We start from the raw sequence: 27,341 nt of genomic DNA, 5'->3' as shown, positions 1-27,341 counted from the left end.
AATGAGTTTTTAGGCTCCACTATATTTTGGCTTATGACATTTGCTTGAATACTCCATGGAGAACTGCTGGTAGTGCCGATTGTAGAAGTAGGAGAGAGCAAAGAAGGTGCTTCCATGGTAATGACCACTTGAGTCTACCCTAATTCTTCTAGGTTTAAGTCAGAAACATGTGCAAAGCTTACCAAAATGTAATTCTTTACTGAACTCAGGGTTATTCAAAGATTAAGTAGATGTCACCTGAGGGTCCATTCACTGAAGATTCACTTTTGCAAAGTGAGTAGCCTGCCTTTCTATGGGGTCCTACATTTCTCAGGGCAGAAGACAAAGGGCCTGATTTCCAGTTGCACTGGAGTCCCTTTATCCTACCCTCAAGTTACAGAAAGCTGCAGATGTCTCTCAAGCCCTCTAGTAAGCAGGACTTATTGTACAACAGTAAGGTGATTTTGTAAATATCTATCAAAATAATATTAGGTTATGTAGGTTATGTTCAAAGACCCAGAGCTTCTGTGGTGTTACGTATATGTACAACATTTTTCAAAACTATTCCTGCATACCTCAGGAGTTCCACAGTCACAGTCCTCTCCTTCCTCTATGAAGTTATTCCCACAAACAGGGGGTGCTACTATGTTTTGTCGTTCAGGAACGTTGAGGAGACAGGATGGCATCTTGCTCAAAATATATTGCTCGTATGCTTGCAGGCTGCATGAGCTGAATTCCCTGGGGATTTGGTAGCTGTAGACATGAACCAACATGTTTCAATTATTGCCAAGAGTATAGCTGGGCAAAGCAATGCCATTTGGAATCTGAATGAAATGAATGCCCTAACCCAGTTAGTCGCCTATAGGATACTTTTCACAAACTCAGTAAGTAAAATTTCTAAGTTTTTAAAATATTTTGGGAGGGAAAAGTTTAAAAAGGTAACCATTTTAGAGGTAATGAACACCCTACAGAAATCATCTCCATTTCCTGGAGCATTACAAAATAGTAGCAGGGTCACCCTTAGAAGCTCAGCTTTTCCCTACTATTGTCCCATGGCAGCAAGATTAGTTATTTTTCAAACTCAGCTCTGAATATCCTGTCCAGTTACTGTTATTAACAAAAGAAAAAAAAATCCTCAACCACTCTTTAGACATAGGAGAAAGAGCAAATGAGCAGATAAGAAAAAGAGAAGTAAATAAAGAATGCAGAGTTTCCAAGAAAATCAGTAGGGGGACATCAAAACACAGAGTGTGAGTCACAATAGAATGGCATGCATCAAGAGTGTTTAAGTATGGATTACACAAACATTATTCATCTGGGACCTGTTCCAAAGCCCATAAAAGTCATTGGGAATTTTTCTGTTGACTTTAATGGGCACTGAATCAACACAGTATTGATGGGTTTCCTGGAAAAAATGCAGCAAGCCCATTTTAATAAAATGCAAATAGGTTGCCTAAGAGAAAAGTAGGGTCTTTGTTTAATGTGTTTTAACTCAAGTTAAATCAAATTGTACTGGGAACCTCAGGGTGCTTGACGTGTGCTTATCGGAAGTGCAAGTTTCACTATATAAAATAAATCCACTGTTTTAATTGCAAAGTCCACTTTCAGGATATGAAAAAAATGCATGTCTTGCACAGATTGGGTAAGTTCTGTCTCACCACAAGGCATTACAGAAGTATTCACAAGATTGTTGGTTTTTGGGTTGTTCATTCCACAGGAAGAAACGGTTATTTTAATCATTTACAGATAAGCCTTTGTCAGCGGGAGACGAACATCACAAGGATGTTCTGTCTGCCGTTGTGAGTTTTGACTGCTTCCATTTCAAACAGTCCCAGCTTGAGGACTATCAGGACCTGTATTTCAAAAAGCCATTGCCTGAGCTCTTTCTGAAATCAGGCCTTTTCAAGGAAATCCCCAGTTGCACACCCATAGAAGAAGGCACATAAAATCACTAGTCTGTTTTTAAAATAGTAGGTTCAAACCCTTATGCAGTGCTCTGGGAAGCAAATAAAAATACTTCATTGACCGCAAGGAATTTGGTTTAGGCCCACAATTTACTACAGCTGTATTAATTTAATGCAATCACAAACTCTGCTGGTCTGCAAATGTAAAAGCTTCACCTGAGTGTTGCTGTCATGATACAAGACTGAGAATTGCATTTGCAGTGGCTGGCGTCATGATTCATGCCAAGGTTATGGCCCATCTCATGTGCTACAGTTGCTCCAACTGCAATTGGATTGCTGCTATGGTCCTGTGACAAAGGGAACAAACAGATAGTTCTACAAAGTTGTTACTGTTTTTAGAAGCGGGGGGCGGTGGGAGGAGAAAGAAAAACTGAATAACTAAGACGTAGGAATTCCCATATACATGTGTGTGTCTATGAGGCCTGTGTGAAGCGGCTAGTATTTGCTTTGGATCTGGCCGATTTGGGGGACAGTGGTTCAATTCGGTGATTCGAATCACTGTCCCAAATGATTTAGTCGAATCTGATTCAGAGGTTCAGCTGCTGCTGAATATGCGAATCTCCAAATCAGCCGGGTCCTTCCATGCAGCCTGGCAATGGCTTTCCCGCCTGCCCCAGCTCCTGGCTCTTTGGAACCCCCACAGGGGGTGGGGGGCAATCCCCGCCACTCCCACTGCCCCATGGAGGACTATTCACAAGCCCCCCGAGCCCCCACTCCTTATTCCCCCAGGCCCTCACGGGTGCCCCACCTGGGCCAGTTATGGCCCTTTAAGAAAAAAAAAAAATGAGAAAAGCCTTGCACTCACTGATCCTGCCAGTGGGGGCAAGCCCCGCTGCCCTGCACCATGTGGGGGGCTCTGCATGAGCCCCCCGAAGCGCCGAGGCTGCTGCAGGAGCAGTGAATCCGGGGGCTATTCTTTTTTTTTTTTTCTTAAAGGGACAGAGCTGGCCCAGGCAGGGTACATGGGGGGGGCGGGGGAGAAGGGGGGGTCAGGGGGCTTGTGTGGAGCCCCCCATGCAGCATGGGAAAGTGTGGGGCAGCAGGGATCACCCCCTCACCAGGGAGCACCTGGTGAGCACTGGGGCTGCTTTTTAAAATGCTGGGAGCTAGGGCGGACGGGGCAGCCATGGAGGGGCTGAGGGAGTGGGCGGGGGTCAAGGGACTGGCAGGGGTCCCCTCGTGGTTGCCTCCCTCACCCCTAGTAGTTACCAACTTGGAGTCTGGCTGCAGCTCCCTGCTGCACCCACCACGGACTGTCCAAATCATCACAGCTCTCTGAATCTCTTCTGAAGATTTGGAGAGCTTTGAATTGATTCAGACCTATTAACTGGTCCCCAGTTCAATTCAGATTCAGAGATTCAGCCACTGAATTGGGCCAAATCTCCTCCAAATGGAGTCACCACCCAAAGCTGCACACAGCACTAGTGTCTATTTTTATAAAACAGGTAAGATGAAGCTATTAATTACATAATTTAAAATTGGAAAGGAAGTCTTAATGTTTATTTTACTATACCTTCATTGAAGAGCATTTAAATTATTTAACTCAGTGTTATATCTTTGTTTGTCTGGATGTTTCCCTAGAGTAGATATTTTAAAGAAGCCTAAAGTTTTTCCATATTAGAGAGTTTTGCTAGTCCATAGTACACCACTAAGGTTAAAGCGATACACCTACCATACTGCTAATACAATTAAACTAATATAAAATAGATATAAAACAGCTATTTATACCAGTATAGTGTTTATATTAATATAACTTATTTCAGTTTGAGAACTAAGTTTTACCACCAATATAATACTCTGGTGTTTCCTTTGGGTTTATACTAAATAACTTTTGTCAGTTAAAAGTTCACACCTCTAACTACCATAGTAACATAGGCAGTGGAAGGCCGGGGCTAACAGGGCTTAGTGCCCCCCAAACTGGGCCTGCGACAGTGGCTTCAGCGCCACTGTTGCTGCAGCACCACACCCAGCACCCCTGCCGTGTGCTCTTCTGCCACTGTGTGCACAGCCTCAGCATGTGCTAGCCCTGGACTGGCCCTGTGGGAGAGAGGGGCGGAGTCGGGCAGATGCACTCTGCACCAGCCACCCCCCCGCAAATAATATTTTCTAGTGCCACTTATGTATAGTAATAGTGGTATAACTTTTGGTGTAGAGGCAGCATTGTCATGCCGTTTCTATGAGATTTTGACACCTAAATCCCTTAATTTTTTTTGAAATTTCTTTGTTGACAATCCTAATTTTAATTTTTTACCCTGTTGGTACTTTTTTTCATTCATTTGTTCCCCCTAGGCATGTCCACACAAGACATTTTGGGGGGGAGGGTAGACTTATTTGCTGCACACTAAGGCATTACTGTCTACATGTGTGCAGCAGTTAGGGTGCAGTAGACTAATTTACTGCACTGTCAGATACAAGTGGCATCCGGCAGTGCAGTAAATTACCGTACTTAAACACATGTGTAGATGGTGACTCCAGGATTAGTTTACTCTGGCTTAGATTGAACTGGAGTATATTCAGTCACATTAATTGCACATACAGACGCATGCTCTGTCTCTCTAACGTATCATAGCAAATGCAGAATACCGGTCATCCAAAACAACAGCACTTTTACTTTTTATCCCACCACACAATCTTTAATATTGCATGCACTTGCTATGATACTATATCAAGACATCTTAGCCCTATTGGCACAAAGTTTCTCTTAGATAGAAGTCCAGATAACATTGATAATGGAACTTAATAGAAGTCAAGATGAACACACTGCATTATTTCAGACATTACCCTTCACTTTGTTACATCTAGGACCCCAGGCATTTTAAAGGGTTCACAAAACTGAATTTCATCAAAGATCAGGGAGTGTTTGGCCTTGATGTTTTGGTTCTGTTCTTAGTGAGAGCAGACTCAGACTCTGACTTCAAAAGTGAACTTTCCCAGTATTCAGTGGTAGGCTTTAAATCTAGAGTTCTTGCTTAGTCCCATGGCTATTTCTTATTTCTTTTCCAAACCATTCATTCATTTACAAAGCAGTTTGTTTATTTCTAGTTTTAATAAAACTAAAATTGTGATTTGCTCATCAGAGTCAAAACATGTATCTGTTTCTTTTACAACAATTTGTATAGGATTGCTTTGACCCTCACATTCAGTTTACAAATAAATAGCGCTGTACACACTTCCTTAGTGATTAGGCAATGGAATGTATTACCAAAGTGCATCAAAAATGCTCTGTTATTCATTCTTACAAAGATTGCATCCTGGTTAAACGCTATTTAACTGCTAAAAAGGCAAATCAGACCTCAATAACACCTGCAGAATGATGGGTACTGCACATGGTTCCCACAAAGGCCAGTCCTACTGTTCCCTTTTGGAAGTGAATCCCTCTGTACAAAACAAAAAAGTTACAATGTGAAACATAATGATTCATTGCAAACCTGATGATACTGGTGCTATTTTTAATGGAACTGAAGAGGTAGGACCAATCAAGGAGTGGGAGGAGATTTTTAGACAAGCCAACGTGGCCTGGGTAAAGTTTCTTCTGACAGTTAAACCAAGCTATCATTTGGACTTCAGCATGTCATATAAGAAGGAAAACTTTCTGTACCACTTCAGAACAGTGACCCCCTGCTTTGTATCCTGTGGTTAGCCATGTCTAATCCCTGACACTTGAGGAAAAAGTGAGTGGGGGGAAAAAAGTCCCTAAAATACATCTGTCCTATTGTCCATTAAGGGAAGAAAATGCTTGGCCTCTGAAGAGGATCAACAAAAGCCCTGGGCCATGAGATTTGCTCACAGAATCTTAATGGTAATGTAGTCATACTAGGAAAACACATTTTCTGGTATTCCTGTGTTGTGCATTAAGCCAAACTACATGGACATTATGGTTTCTTCTTATCTTGAAATCCAGTTATGATCAACTGATTTCACTGGAGCCAGTCATAAAACTCCCAGGCTAGGGACAGAAATTACACATAAACTGGGTTAACTGATCAGAAACAGTTTCAAATCTGTAACACAACAGAAGTTCAGTGTACATAAACAGCTTCAAAGTGGCCAAAATTGTTTTAAATAAACCTGGATGGATGTAGTATCAGTCTAAACTGATTTGGGTTAAAATGGTTTACTGAACTTCTGTCCCAGATCCCCTCCAGATTCAAATGAACTCACAGTCCCCCAGCTTCCCAGGATGCTTTGCACTTCCCCCTCAGCCCCTTCCCCTGAGCCCAGCAGGGAAGAGTGCTCTAGTGTGCCCTGGCTTCTAGCCTAGGCCATTGCAGGCATGTGGCTACATTTCTGGAATCTAAAGTAAATGCCTGTTTCCTTGTTTATTGGCTCAGTCTACTCAGCTTAGACTAACCTGCAAAGACTGAATCTATCCAGCCTTGGGCTTTTGGACCGTCTGTACTTAGCCCCAGTGACTTTGTTGGGACTTAGATCTTGCCCTTTCCATTTATGCATGCAACAATTCAGTGTCTGAAAGTATAAAACAAAGTCCCTTAGGATATAAATAGAGGTTGCCAAGTGATGTGGATCATCTGGGCTGGGATATGGCCTAGCACAGCTGCTCCATTTCACTGGGCAAAATGCATGTCCCCGCTTTACTGCCTGTTGATCACGTGGGACAATAGGGGACATGTTCTTTGCTTGCAGAGATGTGCTCTGGGGACACGTCTCTGTAAGAAGGGAAAGCTGGCCAGGTGCTCCCAGGGCTTGAGAAGCCTGATTTTTCATTGGAATTCATAGGGCCAGGTCTGTCAAGCCCTGGAAGTACTTGTCCAGGGTGGATGGTGGATGCAGGCAGCTCCAGGCTGCCCATGCTCTTGCACCATAAAGCAAATAGATGTCGGGCATGAAAAAGTTGCACAAATTACTACTGTCTTTTGTTGTAGCCACAAACAAAGGCATTTGGAGGTCACAAAGGGCATAGGCTTTTGCTTTGTGCACCCTAAACATTACTATGGTGGCACAAAACAGATGTTTGTTTTCAGCTTTAGAGATTGTTTGTTTGGGTTATCTGTAAAGAAATTTTAAAAACACACCCCTTGGACATGTTTGGAAATACCATTGGGAGAGAACATGACACATACGTGAGTAGCTGACTGTTGTCATGTCTCTTCCGCTCCAGCAGATCTGAAACACGCCACGATGAAAATTTTTGTAAGGTGTCGCTCGCAGATGAATTCACAGCTATTCTGTCTCTATCTGACCAGATTTCTATGCCAGTTAGTGCCACATGAATATTTATCATTTTATAAACCTGAAATGAGGAGACATCACTGATGTTAGCAGTAAACACTTAAGTTTTTCAGAAACAAAGGACATTTTCTGATAATAAATCCATTGTGAGTGCTCAAAATGTGATCATTTCCAAAGAGTGAACTTTTCTGCATTTTAGAAGTCCAACAAAACTTTGAAACACAAAAATCTTCAAATTGTTGGGGAAAAGATTCCCCCATTTTTTCAGCCAAATACAGAAAAATTCACAGTTGGAAATTCTAACAGTAATTTTGAAAAAATTTGCATTTAAGAGAAATAAAGCATGCACCCTGTCTTTTCAACAAGCATTAAGCAGTTTTTAATAACAACTGCTAAGATAATGAGCCATAAACCCTTCTTTAATATATTTGATTTAGTTAAGGATGTCTTTCTCATTATTAAGTTGAGGAAATACAGTCTAGATGAAACTACCGGAATTTGGATACCCAGCTGGTTGCATCGTTATGCATCATATCCGACTGGGAAGAGGTATCAAGTGGGACTCTATGGGCACTGACAGAAGTGATATTTGTCATACAATTGGCTCCCTGAAAGCGCTCTACAGCTATGCCCAGACCAAAGTGTATGGCTTCAAAGTACTTTAAAAGTGCCTGATGGAGTGACAAATTAACCCTCACCTTCGGGTACTCCAAAGCAGAGCATCTTTACTAACTTCTGTCAGTCCCTGCATGTGATCAGGGCTGTATTGATGTAGCTCAGCCCCTCACCAAGTGCTGTCTGCAGGATGGGAAGGGGAGAAGGGAGGGGAGCGAGCTGCATACTGAGGTTTGCCCAGCTTGAGCTGGAGGGTGGGGAGGGTATATTGGAGACCCCCAGCCTGGAGCTCCCCCCCACACTCCTCTCTCCCATCCTGCAGACAGCACCAGAGCTGGGAGTAGAGGCAGGGCAGGGCTAGGGGAGAGACGCTGCAGGCAGGCAGCTCCTCAGCTGGATCAGCTCCAAAGCCTCTCCCCCTCACCCTTCCCTGAACCAACAGTGAACATCTATTGGATGGGGAGGGGTGGGGGATCAGTCTAACTCATGGCGCTTTCTGTGAAAAGTCATAAGTTAGAGCGGGAAGCTGTTTGTCTGTCAGAGCTCTATAACGGTCTGTTGTCTGGGTCCAGTACTTCATCATATCTCTGTTAATAACTTGGCGGATGGAACTGAGTGCACCCTTAAATGTGCAGTTGACATTGTGAAATGTATAGAATGAGGCTCTGTCTCCAGGCTTAAGTTATTTGTTTGATACTGCAGTTCTCTTGCTGTTATAAACATGAAGGGACAAATACCTCTTTCATTTTTTTTTTTTAATTTGGACCTTTGTTTGATTTATTCACTCTCATAAGTGCCAGTGAATCTGAAATTATTTATTTCCTAAATACAAAAAAATGCTCACATTCCCAGAGAAGAATCCATAAATTTTAGGCAGTATTACTCAACAAATTGAACTTACCGTGTTGACGTAGTTGACTATTTCAAACACTCTTGCCTTTACACTTGGGACACTGTACTTGTACTTTTTATACTGCAAGAATAAATAGAAAATCATCAGTAGCTGGATAAGAAAAATCAAAAGTGATTAGAAGAAATGATTTTGAACATTTCAAATTAAACCGTTTCGCAAAGTGATGGTATTTTTTAAAGTACAGTAACTTCTGATCTCAGTTTCCCATTTCATCAAACATTCATTTCATATAGGATCGTAAGAAAGCAGAGCTGGAAGGGCCTCATGAGGTCATCTAGTCCACGCACCTGCTCAAGGCAGGATCATCTCAGTTGAGTAACTGTCTAACCATCCTCTTAAAAATGCCCAGGGATGGAGATTACACAACTTCTTTAGGTAGCCTGTTCCAACATTTAACCACTCTCGTAGTGAGAACGTTCTCCTAATCTCCAACCTAAATTTCCTCTGATGCAGTTTGAGGCCACTGGTATTAATCCTGTCCCCTACAGCCACAGGCAAAAGTCTGTCTCTATCCTTTTTATAATTCCCCTTCAGGTATTTCAAGGTGCTTTCAAATCCTCACCTCAGTCTTTTCTTCTCTAGAATGAACAGCTCTAGTTCTTTCAGCCTTTCCTGATCCCCTCTGTGCATTTTTCAGGTGTTCATTTAACCTTAAGCCAAGGGCTGGCCTTGTGAATATATTTCAAAATGCTTCCGGTGGAAGGTAGCTGAATCTGTGCAGCGTCTCAACACCATGCCTATGTAGTATGTAAGCTCCGTTTCTAGATTTTAAATGATACATAAGCTAGTCTGCAGACACTTACAGTAACTTAGGATCTGATCTGACCTGGTCTGCTCATTTACAGTAACAATATTTTTAAGTCAGTGCTTAGAGGCTAAGATAACTATAAATACCCGAGGCTTGCTAAATTTATTATCAGATTGAGCACTTCTTACCACAAGTGTTTGCCAATATAAAATTAGTTAGATTATTCATTGTAATAAACCTTTCAGGTCTTATCTGAAACCCCTTAAAGCCAATGGAAATACTGTTTCCTTGACTTAATGGTCTTTTGATTGGGTGTCCTATATGATAGAAGCATTGGGACCAAAGAAAGTAAAGAGAAGTTATATAGAAGGTAAATACTTAAGACCTTATTCTGATGCCATTTATATCCATTTTCCCCCAAGGTAAGTCCCCAGCACTTAATTTAATTCCAGTTTACACAATTGCAGCTGAAGAGAGGATTGTGTTCTGAGTGACCCTATGCTGTCACTTGTGTGCACAGTGCTGGGGGCAGCTCCAGGGTGTCCTTAGCACCTCACATCTCGGACTGATGCATGGAAGGAGTGGGTGGGCAGGGCTGCTTTTCTCCGTGGCACAACTTAGCATTCTGTTGCCATAGTTTAGGCAACTCTCTAGAGACTTCAAGGGTTCAGCACAAAAGCAGAAAATTCCCCCGAGTTCAGATAGATTTGGTTTTCTTCCTGTCATTTTAAAGGACTGATTCTCATTCTTATGTGACAACACTGTTGTAGCAGTGTAAGGGGCCTTATAGCAGGTATAAAGTTTACTTCCTCCCATTTTAAGGTCCCTTTACACTGCCAGAATAATATAAAGAGGCCTTAGAGCATATGAGAATGTGGCTTTTAGAACATAAAAACAAATGGTAACAGCAAGTTTTATGAAAATTACTTTAAAAGAAATTGCTCTTGGGCCAGTGTCAAGTTTCTGCATTTGGCAAATGTTGGAGCCTAAGTAAACTTCCCCCCTGAAAACTGGGCCATCTGATGGAAGTGCTATGCTTTCACAGCTTTCTTAGAAACTATGGACTAGGTCTACTTGTCTACTTTTTCTTCCTTTTCATGCCAAGGTGATTTGCCTTTCCAGTTATTCTGCTGTTTAGATAGTGGAAACCAATTTACCCATGATATAATTCCATGAATTGGAAAGTATTGGACCCGATGGATTTTAAATATGATGCTGAAGAATGAGTAAATTTAAAACCCCACTATCAAAGCTATCATGAGCTGTGAATCTGATCCTATATACAAAAACGGGTAGCCCATTGGTGTTTCTGTTGCCTGCAACTAAGACTATACTTGTGCTTAAAATTAGTCATGTCTTTAAGTGTTTTTAGGATCAGAACTGTTTTTATATCCATATCCTACTTGCATAACAGGATCAAAAACCAGCTGTATGTTATTCTCTGTATTCAAAATCTCCTTCCTTGTTTGCAAGCCCTTACATATCTCATAAATACCTTGCTGACCCTAAATGCCTCTCTTTGCAGTCCTCCCTGTGTCCTCTACTCAAGAGTGGCCCAGCTTTGCAATGTGCTGCTGAACTTACTTGCTAAAGGTAATGGGAACAAAGCGTTCTTTGGTAGTTCACAAACTTATGATCTGATCTGCAAGGTGCTCTGTGCAGATACTGAGATGCACTCCCCAGAATCCCTCTGGGGTCACCAGGGCGACTGGGATCTACAGGCCTTGGAGCAGCTGGTGGATAGTGAGCCTTATTTGTGACACACCTTGTTGTCCATTCCAAGTTTCACACCTTCATAGGATGCTTTTATTGGTTTAATTGCTCCTCCTTGAAGTCAGTAGTAAAACTTGCACTGATGTTCAAGGGAACATAATCATGCCCACTCTGAATGCTTTTACAGTCCCACGCATTGTGTTTGTAAAGGTAAAATTAAGTGTTTTTTGAATACTCACCATGGCATTGTCTGCAACTACGTAGAATTCAATATATTTTCTTGCTTTCAGGTATTTTTGTTTCTGAAGAAAGCATTTTTAAAAGATTATTAGCAACTATCTCAACCTTCCCACTTAAGATTCTAGAAGAATATTTTATAATAAAGTAGTTCCTCTATCTAAGTTCCTCAGAGCAGCAATGCTGTTGCCTCCATTTTACAGCTGAGGAACTAACAGGATAGCTGTCCCAATAACCTGCTGTGCTGAGCAGCAGCATACTCCCACATCCTCTGCTCTTCTGCATGTGTAGGTTCAGGGTCTCCTGGACCAGAAGCAGCATAGCTGTGTTTGCTTGGTGCCACAAGCATGTGGCTTCTTTTGCTGTGTAAAACCTGCATTTACCATGCAATGTCTGTGCATTTACTTTGGACACTTCTTCATGGTATACAGGTGGAACCCTGCAGTATTTCATGCTTAGAAAGATTTTGAAAGGGACCACAGAAGGTGTGAAGGGGCTAGAGAATCCAGATCATAGTTACAGAAGCTGATTTAAGAATTAGTTTGGTCTGAAAGAAAAGTGAAAGAATCACTGGTGAATTAAGTTGTAAAGCTGTGAATCCTGACTATAGCAACAATATATACATTGCAGTAAATGGTATTGAACTCGGAGGGAGGATCACTGCATGAAGGGCAGGATTATTGCAAGGAGTCACCAGGAGGAAGGTCTGTGTGTGCATCGCTGGCATGCCAGTCATAGTTAGAGTGTCTCTGTAAATAATCGCCTTTATAAAGAAGTTGTTCAGCTTTACAAGCACGGAGTCACCTGTTGCTATCAGCCAGCGCACAATATATGAAACACGTTGCCAAAAGATTGTCCCCATTCCTGCATTTCCACTGTGAATTCCCTCCAATATTTATGCAAATCCAAGTTTCCCATTATCCTTTGGTTACTGCTGATGAACCAATAAATTGGTCTACGAAATCTATGAAATTCACCCTCGCAAATTTGGAATTAAAAACAGCAGTCCCCCAAAATTCTCCTAAGCATTTAACTTATTTCATGATTTATACTAACTTCCTCATAGTTGCTCAATCTGGATGACTTTTTGATAGGTTCTCCTGATTCCCACGTAGTGTTGGTTACGCCACAGGTTTTTGGAGTCCCATCATCTTCCAAATTTTCATAGTTAAAGACTGCATGTTCTTCGCTATTGTTGAGCTTCAGGGGTTGTATAAGGTATCTCTGACCTCTTGTCTTGAAATAGCCTCTGGAAAACATTTTTATAGCCTTTCATATTACAATAAAGACAATAATTGTGAAGAATTCATAGGATTTTGACAAAACAATAGTATTTTACATTTAGCACTTTTCTTCTATTAGCCCTTTACACAGGGGCGGGCAATTATTTTGGGTGGAGGGCAGCTTATTGAGTTTTGGCAAGTCATCAAGGGCCACATGACAGGCAACTAGGGACAGGTAAATATTAATTTTCTAAATTTTTTAGAGGCTTCGCAGGCCAAATAGAATGGCCTGGCGGGCCACACCAGGCCGCATTTTGCCCACCCCTGCCTTTACATGTACATATGGACCTTTTTACATACCAGTGTGATGAAATATGAAAAACATTAACCAGCTTCTGTTTAGAGTACCAGAAAGTTAAAAAGGGAAGTAAAGAACACTGTGTCATTATGAAATTTGGGAAACTAGTTGGTTAGGTGACATTTCCAAGTCAGATGCTGTCAAGCTAGGGGAAATTAGGTCAAGACAATGGATTTATTTATATTTCAAATAGGCATATGCAATAGAAATTTGACTATGGGTTTTGCGTTCGTCCAAGCTGACTGAAGAATGAAGTTCCCTCTTCTGGGAAATGCTGATATTTTGACACTCGTTGAGATGAGAAGTTGAAATACCAAAGTTTTCCCCGGAATGAAAAGTTCAGAATATTTCAATTAGAAAGTCTCAATCACTGAACAAAAGATGTTTTGATCAAAATAACTGTTTTGACATCTCAGATCAGAACATTTCATTTCAGAATGTGTCAGCTGGAAGCAGGTGGTTTTACTTGACAGCAAATATGGCTGAAATCAATTGATACCCAGTTTCAGATTTTTAGACAAGACCCAGGGTTAATGTTCTTGCCTTGCCAAACTGTGCCATGAAATCTGTTAGGAACAAACAGATCTTTCAGTTAATTGTTGCATGCAAAAGAGTGGAGTGCTTGCAACACAGCTCCTACTAACAATGTACAAAAGCACTGCTTAGCTCTAGAACGAGAATGGAAATGAATGAATTCACATCACAAAAAGGATTTTTTCCTTATATCTTATCTTTTCCTTTCCTTCAGAAATGGATTTCCCAGGATGTAGAGACAGAAAATACCCACTTGCCCTATTTGCATATGATTCATCTCAGGAAAGTCTAGCTTTTGAGGGCTTATTTATAGCACAGGATGCAACGGTGGCTGCATTAGTAATATTCGGGAAGAAGTAGCCTCTGAGAATGACAAGTACATTCTTATCAATATCATTTTACGATGTTGAAGATTAGCTACAATCGTACCTTAGACCATCACAGGCACTGATGCTTGCTGCTGAATCACTGTCATTTTGGATGTAACCTTCATAGTAACAGTGGTCCTGTTGAAAAGCAGTGTTATATTGTTATTTTGGGCAAATTACTGGCTTGGCATAGGCCTCTAGATCATCCACTTTAATTGTCAAACACATAATGAACCCTCTAGATCATCCACTTTAATTGTCCAGATTTCCAAAGTTTCAACTTCTGCCTCAAATGAAAATAAAAAATTATGATTCATAAGTTTGGTCTGGTGGGGGAGCACTATGCTAGTCTTTCAATGCAACACTGCCTGAAAGCTGGCAAATCCACCCAGTTCAGCCTCTGTCCAGCATAGAAAAATATTTCAGAGACCTAGGGCGAGATTTTTAAAGGTAGTTAGGCACCTAAATACTGGAAAGAATTATTGATAAAACAAACATTAGAGAAAGCGATGAACAATTGTTGCATACCTCCAAGTGTTGTAAGAGAAGCCAAAAGTTATTTGACCACTTAGAAGTATCAGTGATGCTGGAATTCTTAGTCAACATGCTTCATTCGGAATCGTGTTTAACCAAATGTGGATGCCATTTGTTTTATACGCATCCATTTGGTAAAATAAATATATTGGAACAATCAGAAATAGCCTCTGCAATGTTAACCCAGGGCTTCGAAAGTCTTAACCTAGGCTTTACTCCACCTAAACTCCTGTTATTTTTTGTAATTACTCCACAATTGAGCATATTTATTTTTTACACTCCAGTTGTTAAAACACACGCGCGTGCGCACAAACACACGCCAAGGTTAAAATGCAAACTTTGTTGCGGTTAGTATGGACAAGGCCACAGACAGGCATTTAATTAAAAAGGAACTCGTACAGTGGCTTTGTGCTTATAACTAACTGATTTGTCATGGTCCAAAGAAACCACCTGGTGTAAGCTGTAATGTGTCTGCTCTGTGTGTGGGTGGCAGAGTGAGTAATCGAGTGAGTGAATGCATGTTTATCTGAGTCCGTGTTCTCACCTAGATTAAGCTGTAAAAATGAATGCCATAGTTTCACAATGAAAGCACAAAAGTCACCTGGTGTAAAAATGTTTAGTCTCAGCCGGTTTCACTCTGATATATGCTGACATTGAAGCTAGTCAGTGTATGTGCACATCAGCTCTGGAGGCACAAGGTGGGTTTCTTTTTTGTAAGTTAAACTTTGTTCCAGATTCCCAACTAGTGTAAATCACCATGGTTCCATTGTGGTTAAGGAACAAACATTTCTTGGTTCACTGAAGCAAGTGGAGCTATGCTGCTTTTTGCCTGCGTAGGACCTGACTATTTTCATAGTCTTGTGCTGTTTGTTCACGGATTTGCAGACCCCACATGGAAGTCCACATGATTACAGACTTGGGGGAAACTCTTTGTATTTTACCTTGATCTGAGGACTTGTTGTCACTTCTTGACCATCATGTGAGTAATAAGTTTCAGTGTAGTTCTTGGCGAATAGACTCCTGGAGAGAATACAGTGCATCTTTTATTCATGATAATAATTAAGCTGGAGCAATCAGGGGAAGAGGCAGTTACATAATGAGTCTCAAGCCTGCACAGGGTTATTTTTAGCATCAAACCTACTGGATGGACAGTTTGGCCTGTTCATATACCGAATCCAAACCAAGGGAAATTTCTAAAACATAACAGCTGAAGCCAGTTGATTCTGTTGTTATATTTTCTGGATAGCATATGAATGTACAGTTTGTAACCGTGTGCAGCTTTTATCCTTAGTGGGTGCGTCATCACATGCACTTTACTGTAGACTAATTATCTCTGTAGTAAGGCATCACTGTTTACGTGTGCTGGTACTAGGGTGCAGTAAATTAATTAATTGTGCTGTAAGATAATACTGTTTGGGGCGGTACTGTCTTATAGCAGAGTACTTACATACATTGAAACCTACCTGTAGACACTGACAGGGGCTGGCTGGGACACAAGGGTGCTAAAGGGCAAGGGGACTGCCTGCTGCATAGCCCCACACTTTAGCACCCTTGTGCTCCAGCCAGCCCCTCCACTGCCCAGGGCTAGCCCCTCCAGGCCTCCGGCCAGGCCAGGATTACTCTGCCCCAGGTCATATTGATGTGGTCCCAGGCCCATGAATAGACACCACACCAGGGAGCAGGTGATGTGCCAGGGGTTATTGCTTCGCCTTAATTGCACATGTAGATGCACCCAGTTATCCTGCATTCTTTTATAGACACTGTGGGTATGAAATGTGACTATTCACATCTCTCAGTTTTATGCACATTTTGCACTGATAGAAATAACCAAAGTATAGGACAAAGTCTGCACATGCTTGTACACACAGACACCATGTTTGAGATAGAAGTTCTACCAGTTTTTATAATTGCCCAACACTTGTTATCCTAAACCTCTGTTTATAATTTTATCAAATGTTAACCTTTAGGGCTGAAGTTTTTCAGCTTAGTTTCTCTCGGTGACTAATTTACTTGAAGTTTATATAGATCTATAGTTTTTAATATATATGAATGAATGGGTGAGAGGGTATGTTTCTTAACCTCAAGGGAGGCCACAATGTTAATTAAATAAATTCTTTAATTCTGCACACATTGAGTCCTTTGCATTTCATTTGCATTCTGACCTGTGCCTTGTACTTTGCTCATGAAGGTTTCAGTCCTGCAAGAGTCTGAGCTGTCTGGCCCAGGTCCAGGAAAGCACTTATGTATTACCCACCATTAAGCAAGTGAGTAGGTCCTTTGAAGTTTGTACTAAATTGAGGTCTCATTTATTTCTGGTAGAACTAAAGTTCCACAGTTCTATGAGCAACTTTACAGAGTCACTATTTTCTAAAGACTGGAGCCAAGTACAGAATATGTCCCACTTCCCTCAAAATATTTTAATTAGATAAAAAATGGGGGTGACATTTATTATTTTATGCATTTTTATATATAGCCCAAATGTGTTGCCTCTTTGATTGTATTTAAAGTTTTTAAAACCATGCTGATTAAAAATGAGTGAAATCCACACAATATTAAATATTGTCACACCCAGCAGACAAAATATTTGCATAGTATTGTATGTTTTCTCTTGTGCACTCATTTCATTCTGTATTGCAACCTACTGTTGCGACATAAATTACACACACACACACACACACACATACATACATATATATATTATAAAGTCCTTACTTCACAGACAACATTATAACTACTACTGGCCCTACTACAGATGGATCTGTTTGGGTTTAGGTTTAGTAGTTAAGAGTTAAAAGCCTAATATTTTGTGAACCAGCAGGATGACTTCTTTCCTATTAGGTGGATACTTAGCAACTTCAAAAAGAAATCAGGATTTTCTGATCAGAATATGAATCTTTGTGTGCATTTATACATGCTATTAGCGCAGAGCAATAAACCCCAGTGCATATTGTGCCAGAGTTTATTGCTCTTGGGCATTGTGTCTTCACATGAGCCTGGGACCACAGCATGGTGAGCTGGAGCAGAGCAGCTCCAGCTAGCAGAGAGCCTGGGGGTATGGGGAGTCAGCCTGCCAGCCCAGGGCTGCTTGGACCTGGCTCCATGTGCTGCGGAGGAGCTGGCTGGGGCATAAGAGTGCTCCAGTGCAGGGCTAGCTGGCAGGCAGCCCCAAACTGAAGCACCCTTGTGCCCCAGCCAGCCCCATCAGCATCTACATATGCATCGCTGAGCATTAACAAACACCACAGCAGGATAGCACTTGGATTTACCTGTGACAAAGTATTAACCTGTGACAAAGTTAATTGGTTTCCTGCGGCCTAATAGGGCTACGTGTGTAGGTGTTGAGACTTTACTGCAGAGCTAATTAGACAGCTCAACTGTAAACGTCTCATGTAGATGTGCCCTTTATGTATTATAATGCTCTGTGCCACAAGGACGGTATATAACACAATGACAAGCTGTGACACAAAGAGTTCATAATCTAAGCTATATATAGTAAACAAGTGGTGAAGTCTCAAAAATAAGTGAGAGTAAATGGGAAACAATAGAGGCAAGTATGATTGTCTAAATGAACAATAGTAAAACTGAATAATCAGCCTAATCTAAGACCTCTCCCCCTCTCTTTCTCTCTGTCTCACACCTTCTTTCTGAGGTTCCCCAAGATTATTATGAATTAAGTGCCACAATAATCTCTGGAGGTGGGTCAGTATCATTCTCTCCAGTTTGTAGAAGGGAAATTGAGGTACAGCCAGCCTAAGTAATTTCTACTCCAGTAGCTGTCAAGTCATGTTTCCATACAAGTTCACAGTATTCAGTTCCAGAAGAACGTATCAGGTATTACAACATGATGTGGGATGTCATATGCTTGTCATTACCCTGAAAGAGCTATCAGATGCTGGTTTTGGAGTGCCATCATGCAACCCAAGCCCTGTTTCAGTTTGATTCTGTTCTATTCCTTTCCAGTCCAATGTTCGGGATCTGGTATTTGAGTATTAAATTTTCACCAGACTCTCAGGAGCATAAATACCATTTTAATTTGAAAACTCTGCCCTGCATACCTTCTAATACCTCTCTCCAATGATCTTGGTTATAGGGAGTTATATTTTTGTAATAAAAAGAAATCAAACTTACTTATTTTTTTGTAGATGAAGTATGATTTTCTTTCCATTGGCTTTAATTTCATATTGCATTGTGTCGTCATATTTTACCTACAAACATTTAAGGATTAGAATGTGGATTATGATTAGTGGGACCTCACTGTTTTGAGGGGCCAAAAAAATCCCAGGCAATAATAAACCCTCTGGCAGTTCTAGCATAAACAGCCAGCGAAGACCTGATTCAGGAAAGTAGTGATGTTACATGCTTAACTTGATCCCATCTTGTTTCATCAAAGCATCTGATTCCTTTAAAGCATTTTGAACCTCCTGGCATATTCTGTCTCTTCACCCTACTCTTTGCTTGTCTATTTGTAAACTCTTTGGGGCAAAGCCGTCTGCTATTCTGTTTATGTGTTTTCACATAATGGAGCCCAGATAATACCAGTATTAAAAAGTGCATAATGTTAGGCACATAGTTAAGTGCTTTCAGGCATGTAGCTTTAGAGTCCTTTATGAAACACAGTCGATTTCATTGCCACATCTCACAGCTGCAGAGACACCCAGAGAAGCTCCTCTATATCAGAGAGCCGGTTAGGCAGAGTGGCGAGCAGAACTCATAGTGCTGGCCAATTCATTGTGCTGCTTCCATTCACAGGTAGTCTGTGGGATGGCATTAAGGCTTTACTTTAGACCTAGAGTTCAACATCCTGACACACGATGTATTTCCATTCTGGTGTTTTTCACTGCCTACTGAGCTCTGATTTTATGTAAAAACTACTAGTAATGCCAGCTACTGTATTGGTTTCACTGTGCATAAATTTGCATGAAGCAAAGGTTTACATTTTGCTACTTCTTTTTACTTAATGAGTATTATTATTATGTACTTAATGGTTATCCCTTGCAAGGCATTGGAATCAATATCCTAGTCATGCTCTTCCATCTCCAACTGTTACAATATGATGTCTGGATCTGAACTTGATCTGAAAGTCAAGGCAACTCTACCCAAGACAAACTTTCCCATTCTCCCAGTATAAACAAAAAACTCTCTTATTACCTTTCCATTGGGATTTTGGTTTCCCGCTACATCTCTTTTATGCAGTACATGTAATTTTTCTGGATATACCACTTCATACTCCTTTATCCCAGGTAATTTCCTTTTAGCACTCCCTAGGGGAAAACATTATCAAAACAAATGTTGTTGACTTGTTAAATTCCCAAGTTTCTAACCACTATTATGTTTTACTGGACTGTCACACCATTCTTTTTGATATCTTGTTTTAGCACACTGAGGCAGATATTCAAGATTCAGCTTTTACTTCCTCATTGGAAACTTGCATATGGCATGGATAAGGTTGTGTGGCTTTGTAAAGTTAATCTCTGGACCTCGTTGCAGAAACATGTGCAAGCCACCTAAAGAATTCTTCCTGTCTTCTCTCACATATATGATAGGTAAGTAAACTCACAGCATTTGCTTCTAGCCTGCAGCACTCTCAGATTCCTTCTTTAGAAATGTACACAGCTAGTCTTTTCACAGAAGTATTTCCAGTTAATCCTCTTCCTATAGGTATGTTTTCAGCGATTATATTTTACTGGGTGTGATTACATGCATGTGGTAATTGAAAGTTCTGCTTTTACAGCCTTCTATTTCTGTCCTTTTGTTGTATTCTTCTCCAATTCGCTGCTTGCTCCTTATACTGAGGTTTCACAGAACGTAATGAAATATGTTGTGTTTGTTATGAGAACACTTTGTCCAAACTGCTTTGTGATGAATCTAGTTACATACATGGACAACTTTAAGGCCAAATAGGACCATTATGACGATACAGTCTAATTGCCTGCATAGAATGGACAAAGTGAAGTTTGATGGGGGAAGACACGGGAGGATACATCAGGAGAAAAGTGGGAGGGGCATGTAGCCACCATACTGAATATCTGTTTTGGCTACTCCGTACAGTTCATAGCACAAGCACCTGGGCTCCACTTGTTGCTGAAAAGCACACACCTCTGGATGGTAGCCTACTTTTTGAAAAGTGACTAGTTATTTGGATTGCCTTGGGTTTTGAGTGTCAGCTTGAGATATTTTAAAGGGACCTGATTTTCAGTAAGTGCTGAGCACTTTAAAGTTCTCATGTGGTAAGAGGCATAAAGTGTCTTGTGAGTCAGTGTCTCATGTTGGGCCCTGAAAAGTGAAGGCATTCAAAATACCTGTAACTCTTGAAAATGCAGGCCTGTGTTCATTTACAGTAGTGGCAGGTATTCCCATGCTTCGTTCATCTGAGGTTGCCTTTGCAAACATTAACACTTGCAACATGCACAGGAAACAGATATTGTTATTGTTCCTGTTTTGCAGAGGAATACGTTCTAGTGAAAAAAACACAAATCAGCTAACTCTTTGTCTTTTCTTGAAAACTAAAAAGATTTCAAAGGAAGATGGAGCAAAAGTAACCGTGCCATGGACCATGCCCAGCGGTTTGCATGCAGGGGATACTATTTGTTAGAATACGAGTGTTTGATTCAGAATAACTTATGCATTTGGATGTTTACAAAATTAATTTGTTCCTCTTGAGGCTTTTCTCTGATTTCAAGAACAGACCCTGTAGAAATCTAAGCATGTTGTAAGTTAGATGTTAAAATGACCTGTGGCAATGAAGCTTGGGCAGTGGAGGACTGACAGGACATTTCCCTGGAAATACTCGTACACAGAATCCTGACAGAATACAAGATAATTTACTAAGTAATCAGTGTACCTCATTGCTAGCCAGTTTGTCTGCATGTTCACATTTTGCAGGACATTTTAGTTATCTACTATACCATTATTGAGTGAGAAAGCTGCAGTTCATGTTAGGATCAGATTGTGCCTTGACATGCAGTGGAAACATTGTTTAACAACTAAATTTATCTCCAAGGTAGATTATTCTTTGAGGCCAGTGTGTCAGGCAGTGCCTGCTGACAGCTGTGTAGGTATGAGTAAGGATGAAGGGGAAGCATGAAACCTGTGGCGTATGTGTTATCTCCAGTGATGCATAGGTGGGTAGAGGTAACCAGTTTACCATTGCAAGATGTGAAGGCTTCCTGCATCCTTCTCTTGGTCCTGTGGGACTGTCACTATTTATCTGTCCGTAGCCATATTGATGGTGCATGTTTCCTTCCCAGACAGAAGGGCAACCTTGTCTTAGGCTCTCAAATATCCCTATTGGGTGTTACTCTGAGGTTTACCTGAGTAGGACAACAGATTGTATTTCAGATCCTGGACTGCCTGCAACTTAAAATAGGTATTTTGCCTGTGGATATTGGAATGGTTTCCAGCTCCTCATTCCCAGATCCAGTCTATATTCAGGTGATAGCTAAGCCTGTAGTTTGGATTAGGTATGATCTTGACTCTTGTGGCACTTAGCTTAGATATTACATCAGTGCAGACCAGAGGGTAAGGGCCAGAGCATCTGGTCCAGTGTATCCAAGTAGTTATTTAAATCAGATTTTTTTTTCAGACTGACCGACTAAATAGCAGTCTTTTCTGAGTAGGAGTACAAAGGTACAAATTTCCTTTTGGGTACTACAAGACACTGGCTTTAATATACTCATGCTACCTGATGTGTTTGCTCTCAGTATAAAACTCAAACCCAAACATCCTATCTTACTTCAAGACACTTTACACTAGCTGAGCAATCTTGTAATCTTATGATTGTTAACCCTGTCCTCTCTCCTCCAACCTTCCCTACAACCCATTTGTTGGATCCAAACTCCAAGTACAAGAAAACACTTAAGCAGATGCTAACTGAACTAAATAGGATTTAAGGACATATTTAAGTATTGCCCTGAATGGGGATGCTTTCTTGAATTAGGGTGTAATTTTGTTTGTTGTTCCAACAGAGACCTCTCTGGATTTGATAGCAGGTAGCCATCAGGTACATTGCTGGGTATCATTAAATACAACATAGCAGCAATAACGCAGTTGTATGGCAGTCTTCTAAGATATTTCATTACAGAAGAACTAGGTTGCCTGGGCTCTTATCAAACTTTTAGAGACCTTGATCATTACAGTCGATGCACGTTAGTAGCAATATGCCATTGCTCTGGTCTTGTATTTCTAGTAAGTGGTTTGTTGCTTTTACTAGGTATTGCTTGCAAACTGATGTACGTGTGCAAAGGCACATGAACCTATCAGGTACCTTCCCATCCTACCTGGCTGCTATGAATCAGTTAGGTCTGTGTCATTTCAATCTGTCCTAGCCTCCCTTTCAACAGGGTTTAATATACCAAAATGCATCTGAGTGGTTCACTGGGCTACCACCATTCCCCTCTTTTGGAGAGATTGGCTAAGTACAGACTGTCAAAAAGCCTGAGGCAGAATCAATTCATTCTTCACAGTTTTCTCTAACCTGTGTAGATTGAACCAATCAGGAACTGAACTAACATCAAATTTTCACTCGGGGAAAGGCAGGTGGAAGCCTGCACTGACCCAGGCCAGAAGGCCGGGGGTACTAGAGCATGCCTCCCAGCCTGCCAGCTGTTGGCCAGCCCAACACAGCCAAGCAGAAACCATTGCTAAATAGCACATGCCCCCAACCCTCTGTTGTTCCCTGTGGCAGGGGAAGATCCCCCCTCCCAGTGCTGGCCCCGCTGAGCCAAGTGTCTGGCTATGGGGAGAGCCCCACAGCTCTTCCCAGGCTGGCCTGGGATCTCCCCAGCCCAGGCCTGCCCAGTTGTGGGGTGGGGGAGGGAATGAAGGTAATTTCTCCCCCTGTGGCTGGGCCCCAAGAGTCACTGATGCACAGGGGAAAGGGGGAAAGCAGTCTCCCCACTCCCAGGACCGGTCCCCGAGACTGTCATCTGCCCACGTGGGAGGGAGCCCCACTCCAGGGATACTACCGAGCACTGGTCTGCCCAGCTGCAGGAGTGTGATTCAACCTCTGTGCAGCCAAGCCAGTGCGAGTCACTAATGTGAAGGAGGGTGAGGGGGGACAAAGCCCCCCACCTTGGTCTCAGTCCCTGGGGGAGGTTTCTCTTGTCCCGTCCCATTCTCCCCCCACCAAGCCAGCTCCATAGAAAGAAGGATTGGGTCTCGCCGCCTGACACAAGCTCCTGGGGCTAATGCTGGGCTCCAGGAGGATGCGCTTTGTGGCCTGGGGGGCTAGCACCAGGTGGTGGGGCCTGATCCTACCCTCTTTGGAGCACTTCAGTCCCCACCACCTGACACAAGCCCCCAGGGGTGCCCAGCGCATCTTGCCAGCTGCCACTGGTGCCAGGCTCTGGCAAGACACACTAGGTAGCCATAGACCAGTTGAACCTAAATCAGTTAAATCTGCTACTATAGTCATCCTGGATTATCTTAAACTGGGTTTGGCCATTGTAAATCTGGTTTATGTGCACTGAACTTCTGTTCTGTTATGGTTTAAACCTGTTTCCGGTCACTTTTACCAGTTTATGTTTAACTTCTGTTCATAGCCATTATGGCTAAACTGAGGGGTACACCAGAGCCAATGAGAAAGGGTATCTAAGATATGCATATTCCTGTCTAGAGCAGTGGTCTCTAAACATTTTTGATCTCGCACCCCATCAGTAAAAAATTTTTGAGCGCCCCCTCCCCCAATATATTGTATATGTATATTCGCATACCCGTATCAGTAAAAAAATTTTTGAGCACGCACCCCCAATATATCTATATTGATATAAATATAAATAGAAGTTCTAATATTTTCTTCCCGTGCCCCAATGGATCATCTTGCGCACTCCCCTGGGGTGCATGCACCCCACTTTGGAGACCACTGGTCTAGAGCATACAAGCATCTCAAGAATCCATTAGGTTTGGTCACTATAACTATAAATAATGGTGTGAATTTAAGCACCAGGAATCTCGGAAATATTTATTTTCGGTATGCGACCTAAGAGTGAGGTCTTTCAACTTTAAATGGCATCCTCAAAAGAAATGGTGGCTTTTGATTCCTGGAAGTGTTTGAAATAATCCAGATAAGATATTAGGAAATACTATATTAGGAAATATATTGTAGTCGAGGAATACACATATGCATGCTGAAAGCGGTGAGGAGGACAGACCGATGATTCAATTTGTTCTTTTCTGTCTGACTTTATGTAAGTGGATGTGTTGTGTATCTATGCGGGTGTGAGGACCTTACTGAGAAAAAACTGTGTTGAAGAATGTTTCTAATTTTGTGTACAAAGAACATTAATGATTCATGCCAGAAACTAACTTAGGACCTATTTTGCAGACATGCCCCACATATATAACTTGAGGTGAAGTTAATGGGAGCAGCAGGGATGCAGCTGCTCTAAAAAAAAAAAAAAAAAAGGCTCTAAGAATGAAATTTATTTCTGGTTGGTGAAACAGCTTTAAGTCTATGCACCACTTAAAGCCCCCATTAATCCTCTAGATGGCAGACATATTCTCAGATTTTTTAAAGAACTCAGCCCCTGGGGTATGCAGCTTTCTATGGTTCTAGCTTTACAATTACAGTGTACTCCGCCTTGATGCATACTGGATAAATGCATAATTTGCTTAATTATGTGATGCAGTGCCAGACCCAGTTTGTCACCTGTGGCTTACATGGTAACATCAGTTGTCACCATGCTAGTTAAATGCATTAAGTGCTTTAGCACATAAGGTTTTTCAGGCCTTAGATAGTATTTAATTGTCCTCTGGTTAACTGCTTACTAAATGTCACTGTATCTTTCTGTCTTGTAACTACCTGTACTCCAGGTAACACCTGTAGAGAAAGGGAAGCAGAGAAATGGAAGCAGCTGGGAAGGGAATGCAATTACAAGTTTTTGAAAATGAGTTGCACTGGTTGGTTTTGTAACTGTTTACAACCACAACCCTAACAGTGAAAGCAATGCTGATCGAGTACAAAGCACTGTCAGCGCTGTGATTTTAGCATTGCCAAAAACAACTAGTTTTCCTCATTTTCAAGGCTTTTAATAGTCAGTTCCAAAGCTACCATTAGAAGCCTTGAAAATTATGGGGAGCTAATCAGTTCTGGGGCTGCTCATAACACCTCACTGACAGTGCAGTGTGTTTAATGAGCAATATGTCTAGTTTAGTTTCAATTAATGGATTCATGCATTAGTCCATGGTCTTTTTTTCTGCCCTAAGGCTGTGCTCCTTCATGAGCACACTTTAGTCAGTTTTAGAAATATCTTCTTGTGCAAATGGTTCCAATGAAATCAGTGGCCTATTTGGTGCATAATAAGACTGTTTGTGTGATGATGAAGCACTTCTCTAAGTGAGTGTTGATGAAACAGCCCAGTTAGGAAAAGTGGTTAAGTCTTAAAACTAAGCCCAAACTTTCCTAAACTTTTGCTAGTATTCAGGGTGATATTTTACTGTGGTTTTAGCAGGTCAAATTATAGCCCAGGCAACTGGAGTTTAGGCTGGGCTTCACAGGTAGCCTGTGCTAATTTTGACATTTGCCTATGTTATAATGATTCACAGCAGTGAAGTTTCAGGTATATGAAGTAAGCAGTTACGTTCTGTTTTGACTAGCTTCCCTACAGGTAGGTCTTTAGAGTGAATGTACCATATCATCTTTGTTTTGCTTCAGGCCATATTTTAACTCCATAGCTTTTCTGAGCACCAAACACACTCTGTGCCTGTTGTAACAGGCACAAAAATGGTGATAAAGTAAAACTAATTTTGCAATTTCCCTATCATCTTTAATCAGGAGTTAATTCTACAAGTTAGTGTTCAGCTGCATTTGGGAAAGAAAGCTCAATTTTATAAAGAAATAAGAAGCATTATGTGTTAAGGGTGAGAACCTTAGAAGTCTTGCGCACACATGAATGTATATCTAGATACAATACGAGTGTGCAGTGAAGGTAAAAACATGTCCAACTGACCTTGAATTACACAGACAAACTATGTACACAAGTAAATGTGTATTTGTGTTCCAGGTTCTAAAGAAGCTTTTCCTCAGAAATGTCTTCAATATTACAAGAAAAAAATGTATGTATTAAAAAAGTCATGGTCCATTGCCCAGAACAAAGTTAAATAAGGATTCCTAACTTTAGTATTAATCTGAATATTGAAAACGCCATACAAACATTACAACAGTTACCATCTTCATTTAGTTTCAAGGGCAAGACAATTGTTAATTTAATTCTAATAAGGTTATTTATTTTTTACCAGTTAAAGCATTCTCCATGTTATAAGCAATCTGAATTAGAGAAATTCTTACTTACTCTGTGAAGGGAAAACTGTTTTCTTGTTGACTACTAAAACTAACTCAGTCCAAGCTTTAATCCAATCTCTTAATCTTTCAATTTATTATTTTCTTTCTTTCTTTCTTGGGGTTCCTCAAGAATTATAATAGTTTTTAACTTTGAACCGCTCTTTTATTCAAATGGTTCCATAGAGCATGAATATAACAAATGCTATTATGATTCTTAAGTATCACCACATCTTAATAATTAAAAAGGTATAGAAACTTATTTTACCCTTTACCTTGCAGTAAAGGAGGGAAAAGCTTACCTTGTTGCTGAAAAAGTAACAGAAGCATGAAAATAAGTAGCGTAGTCATATCAATAGATCCTATTGGAGAGTGTTCCCGTCCCTTGAGAGAGACTGGCCTCTAGCTGATCTCAGCCTTAACCCCTCTTCAGTTGTGCAGTGAAGGAGAGAGAATGAATGCTTCTGCTTTATTCTTGTTTCTACATGAGGAAGTGTTTACTAAAGGTGTGTTGCACAACTTTCAAGCTACAACAGTGGCACAGAAGGCGGAAGTTCCTGTTGGTTAGTGTCACTTGAGTTGTGATGTATAGATTGCTCCTTCAAATGATTTCTGCCCAAAAGCATAAGGAATTGGAGTTGTCCTCAGGCTGCTTTTATTATCTTGGCTGGTAGAAAATATGCAGGGCCAC

At 41.1% G+C, this 27,341-nt stretch overlaps 1 protein-coding gene across 2 annotated transcripts in view; it reads right to left on the bottom strand.

The window, feature by feature from the left end:
• The window catches only part of ADAM28 (ADAM metallopeptidase domain 28), a 39,800-nt gene extending 12,716 nt beyond the window's left edge, over positions 1-27,084 (bottom strand). For both annotated transcript variants that reach the window (XM_090051693.1, XM_090051694.1), the window contains exons 1-12: positions 26,953-27,084; positions 19,525-19,637; positions 18,505-18,581; positions 15,318-15,396; positions 13,904-13,980; positions 12,416-12,608; positions 11,362-11,424; positions 8,650-8,721; positions 7,025-7,194; positions 5,236-5,320; positions 2,100-2,230; positions 555-732 (exon numbers count right to left, since the gene is read on the bottom strand). In XM_090051693.1, coding sequence (XP_089907819.1) covers positions 555-732; positions 2,100-2,230; positions 5,236-5,320; positions 7,025-7,194; positions 8,650-8,721; positions 11,362-11,424; positions 12,416-12,608; positions 13,904-13,980; positions 15,318-15,396; positions 18,505-18,581; positions 19,525-19,637; positions 26,953-27,001 — 1,287 coding nt within the window. In that variant the 5' untranslated portion in view covers positions 27,002-27,084. The remainder of the gene's footprint in view (positions 1-554; positions 733-2,099; positions 2,231-5,235; positions 5,321-7,024; positions 7,195-8,649; positions 8,722-11,361; positions 11,425-12,415; positions 12,609-13,903; positions 13,981-15,317; positions 15,397-18,504; positions 18,582-19,524; positions 19,638-26,952) is intronic.
• Positions 27,085-27,341: the final 257 nt, after the last annotated feature.

Source organism: Crocodylus siamensis, chromosome 6, assembly GCF_052110815.1.
Source record: "Crocodylus siamensis isolate JL-2025a chromosome 6, ASM5211081v1, whole genome shotgun sequence".
Taxonomy (NCBI): Eukaryota; Metazoa; Chordata; order Crocodylia; family Crocodylidae; genus Crocodylus; species Crocodylus siamensis.
This window is presented reverse-complemented; position numbering and strand designations above follow the sequence as displayed.